This window comes from Anguilla rostrata, chromosome 3 (assembly GCF_018555375.3).
Source record: "Anguilla rostrata isolate EN2019 chromosome 3, ASM1855537v3, whole genome shotgun sequence".
Classification (NCBI taxonomy): domain Eukaryota; kingdom Metazoa; phylum Chordata; class Actinopteri; order Anguilliformes; family Anguillidae; genus Anguilla; species Anguilla rostrata.
The window spans coordinates 29,189,314-29,198,365 of record NC_057935.1 but is presented as its reverse complement, the minus strand read 5'-3'; the positions used below and the strand labels follow the sequence as shown (position 1 = coordinate 29,198,365).

The 9,052-nt window shown below is 41.8% G+C and overlaps 1 protein-coding gene across 4 annotated transcripts in view; it reads left to right on the top strand.

Annotated features, from left to right (window-relative positions):
• The window catches only part of tubgcp3 (tubulin gamma complex component 3), a 172,319-nt gene extending 166,694 nt beyond the window's left edge, over window positions 1–5,625 (top strand). For 3 of the 4 annotated variants that reach the window (XM_064329869.1, XM_064329870.1, XM_064329868.1), the window contains 3 exons: window positions 2,524–2,664; window positions 3,146–3,262; window positions 4,251–5,625. In XM_064329869.1, coding sequence (XP_064185939.1) covers window positions 2,524–2,664; window positions 3,146–3,262; window positions 4,251–4,412 — 420 coding nt within the window. In that variant the 3' untranslated portion in view covers window positions 4,413–5,625. The remainder of the gene's footprint in view (window positions 1–2,523; window positions 2,665–3,145; window positions 3,263–4,250) is intronic. The other variant, XR_010329237.1, reaches the window with a different exon arrangement.
• Window positions 5,626–9,052: the final 3,427 nt, after the last annotated feature.

The following is a 9,052-nucleotide window of genomic DNA, read 5'->3' as shown; positions in this document are numbered from 1 at the left end:
TTGCTCCAGAAAATGATGTCAGCTAGGTCTATCAGCAAACATATGGCTCAGCTATGCCCAAAAGTCCTCAATAATAATAGTATTTCCCAAGACAGTACTAAAAATCGTTGACCACGTTTCGTTTGGTGCAGCGTCGTTTACTGCTACCACAGAGTGAATACGTAAGTTAATGCGATTTGGTCACGCTGACCTAAAAAACGCTATTCCAAAAGCAAAATTAGACATGTTATACATCGTTAGAAAGCTTATACTCTCACCTACTGAATAAATGAATTGTCAATCAAGCCAGACTGTACTAAAAAGGGTGACAACGCCGTAAACAACACGTGTAGTATTACACACAGCTATTTTGGAAGGTACCCAGGCATCACAAATGCGCGTATATTTCACAAACGGATTGTCCAAGACAATATGTGACCACTCAGTCTCAAAAGGGACATCTCTACACGTAAAACCAATGGCAAGGCTGTATATTTATTCAATATTTAGTCCCAGATATTGACTGTAGAATGACATGGTATCATTTTTTAAAACTTTTTCTCATTTATTTATTTATTCAGTGAGCAGCATTTTCACTGCTGTATAGGCATATCTTAGGGCTATTGTCGGGTTTATCTTGTTGCTATGACGGAATACGATTTTTTAGTGGTGAAACAATATTTTTCTGAATGACAAGATAGACAATATTGTCCATTATGTCATGGGTGGGGGGTGTAGTTGTAGATGAGACTGCAGGGAGGGGGTGCATGTTAAATGAACGACCAGAATGACAATGGTGGCGCTGCGAAACTCTGTATTCGGCATAGTTGTCGTGTATCGCCTACTAATGAAACTAAAACAACGCGTTTCTGTTTTTAACTCATACTTTGGTTGCAGTAGCACCGAATGTCTGAGTTCAGTAATCTCGACACACCGGCGTGCCAACCACTAGGGGCTTTGCGCTAAGAGGTTAAGATATATAAAAATGACAGCACTGAGAGTAATAAGGCTGGATATTGTAGTATGCTACGGTTAAAAAAAGTACTAAGGGTAGCCAAAACGCTCTATAAAAGGCAAATTGCAGAAGATGCTAAAAGTAATCCTAAGCGTTTCTTTCAATACTATAGTAGGAAAAGGAAAGTTAAAGAGGAGGTTAAGGGCATTAAAAATAATGACAGAGCACTGCTTTATAAGAATAAGGATATTGCTGATGCCCTAAATGGCTACTTTGTTGAGAGTTTTACCAGAGAAGAGGTTACTAATAGGCCAGAAGGCATATTCAATACTCAGAATGTCTTGACAGATATTGATATAGTGGATATAGAAGTATTAGATAAATTACATAAACTAAAGACAAATAGAGCAGCAGGCCCTGACGGCATATACCCAAGGGTACTAAAGGAGTTAAGTGAGATCATTTTTAAACCACTGGTAAGTATTTTTAGACAGTCTTTAGAAACTGGAGAAATACCAAATAACTGGAAACAGGGTATTGTAATACCAAGTAGGAATTACAGGAGACATTTCAGAGTGGGTTCGGAGCTGGTTACGGGATAGAACACAAAGGGTAGTAGTAGGAGGGATCTTATCTGAGCAGGGTATTGTGGGAAGTGGAGTTCCACAGGGATCCACTGCTCTTCCTCATTTACATAAATGACCTTGACATGGAACATTGAAAGTACACTAGTTAAATTTGCGGATTGATATTATGTGTGAGTAACTTGCCATTTTTGTACTTTGAAAACGTGTTTTCTTCAGATATTATAACGTAACTGTAAGAGAATTCACTCACTAGCAAACATGCTAAGCTACTACTGGATGCTAGGTAAACTACTGACAAAATGTGGAAACAAGTTTTTATGACATTTCAGCAGTTATTGGGTTGTTTCCATTGTTTTTTTTCCAGAGAAGTGATCAGCATGCTGAACCTTAATTTGAAATGAAGCACAGCAGGTACAATTAGCAGGATGTAACATTAGCTGATGCTTCTTTTTTTAATAAGAATAGTATTGCTTTGGTATCGGTATCAAAACCCATATTTTGCCATCATGAAAACCTTAATGCAGAATAAGGTGCACTGAGTTGCATGCACAAATTCACAATCAATCACCCACACTTTCCCTTTCCCTTACACACATACACACACACACAGTGCCTTCAGAAAGTATACAGACCCCTTCAGTTTTTCCACATTTTGTTACGTTACAGCCTTGTTATAAAATTGATTCAATTAATTTTTATTCTCATCAATCTACAGACAATACCCTATAATGGCAAAGCGAAAACAGTTTTTTTTTTTTGCATATTTATTATATATAAAAAACTGAAATGAATGTAATTATTTTAGAATAAGGCTGTAACGTAACAAAATGGGGAAAAAGTGAGAGTCTGAATACTTTCCAAAGGCACTATACATTACAGGATCATGTCACTATACCTAACCCTGACACACACGCATATATATATCAAGGTGCATGCACAAGAACTGTAATAGTAGTGTAATTTTCATGAAATTGATAATCTCTCTTCCCCTCTCTCCTCCAGTCCTTGTTGAACCAGCTGAGGGCAATCTTTGACCAGATCATAGAGTTCCAGAACGCACAGGACACACTGTACCGCTCTGGCCTGGAAGAGCTACAGCACAGACTGCAGTTTGAGGAGAAGAAGAGACAACGCCAGGAGGAGGTATCAGGCTTGGACTGCCTCCAGGAGGGAGTGGCGAGGGCTGCAGTGAGGAGGGAGTGAGGGATGGCTCAGGACTAGGGATTTGGGGAAGTGCATTTTTGTGCCTGGAGTTTCAGTATGCTGAAGCATGAGACTACCAAAAGTTTATTTTATAAAATCCATGGCAAAATGGTAGGTTTGGTTCCAGTCCACTAGTCACTCACGGAATGACGCATTTTGGGGTTAGTTCAGTGTTATATGAACAAACACTGGGCATGATCTCTACTAAGTCCTTTATGGGTGAATTTCCTATTGTAAAGAGCTATTAGGTTATTTTAAGGGGCGACTGTGATGAAATGGCATTGTATTTAAGGATGCGTGTGTGTCTGTGGGGGGTTGGCAGTGTTAGTTTGTGTTTGAGTGAATGGAGGGTGACAGTCTGTGTGTGCATGTGTTTTTTGGGGTGAATAGAGTATGATAGTTTCTTTGTGCCTGTTTTTAGGGTGAATGGGGGGTGACGACTGTACAGGAGGCAAAGGAGAGCAGACATGTTCAGGAGTTTCAGGAAACCATACCAAAAATGCGCTCCCAGCTGAGAATACTCACACACTTCTACCAGGTACTTGTCCAACAAGACTGCAACACTCTCCAACTCATTACACTGGCTTCCTTGCTTACTAATGACTTCTTGAAATATTGAAACTATTGATTTTGCAACTGTATAATTTTTGCAGGAAACTTTTATATTTCTGAAATCCAAATAAAATACACTTTAGTTTCACTTTGGCCATTTTGACCAAGTTTAACGTTACCGTTTAACGTATACCTAACCCTGACACACGCATATACATACCAAGTTGCATGCAACTTAAAATGTTCCTTTGTTCATTCACTGTAATTTAATTTTTAAAAATATTTTCATATCGATATCATTTGTGGCAAATATAACAATGCAAACAGAAATTCAGTGCCGTGATGATTTGTCTTACCAATTACTGCATTCAGTTTCTTAGATTGTTTCTCCTTTTGGGTTTTACCTTTGATTCACATGCATTGTTTCATTTTTTTCCTATAGTCTTCACATGATTATTGTCTCCTGTAATATAGACTGTCTTTGTTTGTTGTCAGTGCACTGTATGCTCAGAGATTAGTTCATTCTCAAAGAACATGTTGGACTGTGTTCGTTTGCAAGCTATCTCTGGTTTTGTGATTAGGCTTTACTGCTGAACAGCCATGATAAAAATGACTCTTCCCGAGCTCCAGATTAATTCTGTGTAGATGAGTAGTGCTGTTACTCGGAGTGTCTGTGGTGTATTTAGTGAACAGAGGGAAGCTTTCCCTCTGTTCACTAAATACACCACATGGTCAGATGCTGTGTGAAGGGTCAGGGGCCACAGAAATAGCAGTATACTAAACTTTTTGGAGTAGCTGTGATCTATGTTGCAAAAAAGTTGCTAAGTTGGAAGCATGCTGAATATCAAATATTGAAAAAAACAAGGTTGACAGATCTCTCTTGCTCTTCTCTCTCACAAACACACACAGGTGTAATAATAAACTGAAGAGAGTAACGATCTCTGTATATCTCTCTTTCTTTCTCCTTCTCTCAGGGAATGGTACAGCAGTTTCTAGTGTTGCTGATGACCAGTTCAGATGAAAGCTTGCAGTTCCTCAGCTTCCGACTGGACTTTAATGAGCACTACAAGGCCAGAGACCCACGTCTGCGTGCCTCCCTTGGAGCCAGCAGGGGGCGACGCAGCTCTAACATGTAACCCTCCTCACTTTTACACATTGATGGTCCATAAGGCTCCCACAGAAACTCAACACATCGCATCCAATACAGAAGGTAAAATAAACAAAAACAAGAAAAAAAACAGCCTTTTCCCATGTCATTGCCAAACAGTACAGACACTCAGTCCCAAAATGTTCCGGAGACGTCAATTGGTTTTTAACAAAAAAATGTTTTTCTTTTTAGAGGGCGAGGTCACAGTGCTTTTCTGTTAAGTGATGTGTGGTCAGTGCTTTATCTCTGATCTGATGTATGATTTTTTATTTTTATTTTACTTAGTTTGTTGAACATTTTACATTCTCACTCAATTTAAAGTTAATTTGTCATGAACATGTGTAAATCCTTAACAATATTTGCGCTTAACAAAGGTTTTTTACCCCAGTATCTTAAATGTTCCTTTGTTCATTCACTGTAATTTCATTTAAAAAAATATTCTCGTATCATTATCATTTGTGGCAAATACAGCAATGCAAACAAAAATTCAGTGATGATTTGTCTTACCAATTCCTGCATTCAGAGTTTCTCCTCTCTGTAACGTTTACAGAGTGCTACAAGGTGCTACATTGAATGAAGAGGACTCATTTCTTTCTCCTTTTGGGTTTTACCTCTGATTCACATGCCTTGTTTTGTTTTTTTGCGAGTGTGTGTGTTTTGTTTGTATGTTGTGTATTATTTTTTTCCTATAGTTTTCACATAATTATTGAAGTCTCCTGAAATATAGACTAGATTTGTTTGTTTGTCAGTTGCATTGTATGCTCAGAGATTAGGTAATTCTCAAAGACCATGTTGGACTGTGTTCATTTGCAAGCTATATGAGGTTTGTTATAAAAAGGTTGTGCAAGTCTGTTTGGATCGTATCTCTGATATTGTGATTAGGCTTTACTGCTGAACAGCCATGATAAAAATGACTCTTCCTGAGCTCCAGATTAATCCTGTGTAGATGAGTAGTGCTGTTACTCGGAGTGTTATAACCTTATGTTTTGCCACAGTCCTCAATGATGGCAAAAAGATCGACATGTTTAAAATTTCCTTCCTCTAGAAGAAAGCAAGTTAAGAAAGAAAGTTGTCAACCTGCCCTTGCATCTTTAGAACTGCCCTTGATATCATCCTTGATTTGTACAGCAGATGTTTATAACTTGCATTAAAAGCCATCTTGCCATTTCCTCTTTAATAAACAATCTTTTTTGTAAAGGAAAGACTGGTGGGCTGTTATTTTTACCTGGTAATGTGCAATTTCTTGAAACATTGTCTTCATTGGGGTGCAAGGTGGTGGGGCTGGGGGAGGGGGTGCGAGGAGGCAGGGCAAGGAGGGGAGGGGGTGCGGAGGGTGGGGCTGGGCAAGGAGGATGCGAGGGGGAGGGTGGGGCGGGGCAAGAGGGTGCCGGGAGAGGGGGGCGGGGCAAGGAGGGTGCAGGGGAGGGGTGCAAGAGGGTGGGGCGGGGCAGGAGGGGACAAGGGGGAGGGGGTGCGAGGGTGGGGCAAGGAGGGTAGGGGGGTGGGGCTAGAGGGAGGCAGGGGAGGAGGGGACGGGGCAAGGAGGGTACAAGGGGGTGGGGCTGGAGGGAAGGGGGTGCGGAGGGTGGGGCTGGGCAAGGAGGGTGCGGGGGAGGGTGGGGGTACAAGAGGGTGGGGCGGGGCAAGCGGGGTGCGAGAGGGTGGGGTGGGGCAGGAGGGGACAAGGGGGTAGGGGTGCGAGGGTGGGGCAAGGAGGGTAGGAGGGGTGGGGCTAGAGGGAGGCAGGGGGAGGAGGGGGCAGGGCAAGGAGGGTACAAGGGGATGGGGCTGGTGTGGAGGGGGGTGCGAGGGGGTGGGGCAAGGAGGGTACAAGGGGGTGGGGCTGGAGTGGAGGGGGGTGCAAGGGGGTGGGGCAAGGAGGGTACGGGGGGAGGGGGGTGCGAGGAGGCGGGATGAGGGGGAGGGGGAGCAAGGGGGGGAAATGGGGGGAGCGGGACCAAATATCTTCTGAAAGCAGTCAGTAAAAAGCCCCATCAGCATATTTTTGTCATGTCTTAATATCTTTCTGGAAAATCTAGCTGACATGGTGAGAACCAGGCTTCATAGAAACTTCATATATCTGGGGATTTTAGAAATCCCAGTTGGCGAGATCCTTAACTGACGTCATCTGTTGGAAAAGTCTATGATCATCCTTGACTATAACTTTTTAGTTAAAACTCACCTCTTTGGAAAGTCAGCACCAAATTTCGCTAACAAATGCTTTTTAAAAAAACATACTATGTGTGGATTAGTGGAGTTCTGTTACGCCCCAATTGATGAGGAAAACAGCTTTTTTTTCCAAATTACCAGGTTAGCTTTTACATAAAAATCATGCAGACCATCCTGGTGTGATCTTACTCCTGTTCAATCCAGAAGATGAGGCTATGTGAATACAGTATGCAATACATTGTAAAGATAACACAGAGCTTGTGTCCAAGTACCATATGTTGCCCACGGATCTCCCCTTTACAGCCATAATTACGCCCTCTCTGCTGGCTTTTTTTTGCTGTGCTGTCCTAACTAGAAGGGGGAGTACAGACACTACAGACACAGGTACAGACACTACTGAAACCACTAGCACACTGCTTTTCAGTGTGGTCGACTCCACTTTTTTTCCAGTTCTCACAACAATGCCAGCTGTGGAGACTGGTATCAGTGGAGTCTCGACTGCTGGATGTCTCAAGCACGACCATGAAAGCCTCAGTGAGGCTACTGAATGGCAGCTTGTACAAAGAAATTAGTTAACCGTCTTTTCTTAAGCACTTGACAGTTGTCAATGGGACAGTGGGACATAGACTAGCAAGAGCCATAAGAGATGTGAATTCCGTGCTGGTAATCCATAGCCCCTTTCACACAGCTAATACCGCATCTGAGCCGCCTCTGTTGCGCTAACAGGTTCCCTTTCCCACAGAATTTGTAATGCGGTATTTGAGCCGTCTTTACCTTTCATACACAATAGAACTCAACCCGTGAATGAATTGTTTACGTTCCGTTACCATAGTAACACACTTGATGTAGGCGCAAAGCTATAACGTTACTTGTTATTTATTTTCGTTGCAATTTCCAGCAAAACAGTCAAACAAACAAACAGGCATGTTACATTTTGAAGTGCAAGTGGTCGCATTTTAATGTTGTTAGTTTTTGCGTTCTCAATGCATTTACAATGTAACTATCTGCTACATCTGTGCGCGCTACAAAGCCATATGAGTCGGACCGTAGGTATAGGCGAAGAGACTATGAAATCAAAAAAGAAGATTCAATGTCTTCAAAAGAAATCAAAGGAGAGAAATGAAATACTTACTGGTATTTGGGTGCAGCAGTACACAATCTGTGTGGGTCAAAGACCGCACTCATGGTAACATGTTCTGGTCGTGCGTACAGAACACCTACACCGGTGCCGACTGGATAGCTAATTTTAGAATAAGCCGGGGTACCTTTGAATATGTAGCTGCACAATTACGCAGCCAGATGTAATGTTGTAAAATACATTAACTTCTTATGTGAAAGAGCTCAAGCCGAATATACAAAATGTAATAAAGTTATATACCTTCCAGTTGAGAAGCAATTTCTTCCTCGCTTCTCAACTGTAATAATATTTCCACTTCTTTGTGGGTCCAGGTATTTCCTCTGTATGCCATTTTTTCGGTTGAGAGATAGGTGCGCGTGAACGCGGATCTGAAACGTAATTCGAACGCCGCCCAGAAAGCAGTCGTCGATGCTGCTTTCCGTTCCCACAGGAGAAATGCGGTAGTCGAGGCGCCTCGAAAACACCGAGAGGGGTTTTCGATGCGTTATTTTAAAAGCCGTTGCAACGTGTTCACACAGACATAAGTACGGTATCGAAGCCATCTCGAAAACTTATTTTTTCTTCTGTGTGAAACGGGTACATGTCTTGAACTTCAATTTCTGATTTGTCCACTTCCGTCAGCCAACTCCATCCAGGTTGTCTAGTGATGCAGTGACTTTTAAGGAGCAGCAAAACACCTTGCTTAGGGTCTTGACAGGCTTCTCAGTAACAGATAGAATCCACGGGAGAAGCGGAACTTGTCTGTAACCTTAACCTTAACCGTAATCATCGACTTAGACTTTGCTGGCTTGAAGCACATGCAAGCACAAAAATTTGTCTTGTTTTCGTTATTCAGCGAGCAGCGTTTTCACTGCTGTATTGGTATAATTTAGCACTGTTGGGTTTATCTTCTTTCTTAGCAGAATACAAATTTTCAGTGGTGAACAAATATTTTTTTGAATACCTACAGACAGTATTGTCCAAAGTATCATGCGTGAAGGCTGTAGTTGCAGATGTAACTGGGGGTGCTTCGTAAATGGACGACCAATGCGACAATTGTGGTGCTTAAAAAACCGTCTTCGGGAAGAAGCCCTGGGATAGAACAGGCCCTGATCAATACCCCTCCTAAATATTACACTAGAGGAACGGTGAAAACACCACAGTCACTATGTCTATTGATTTTGACAATGTATTAAGGTGTCTTTTTGTCTGAAAGAACAATTAAAAAATTAAATTGATCATGAGAATTGGTACAAATCTATTGCTCATGAAGTTTAAAAAAGTAAATATTTGGGTAGCAGAATTAACATCTTTTGCGACATTTGTATGATCAAAGCTCTTAA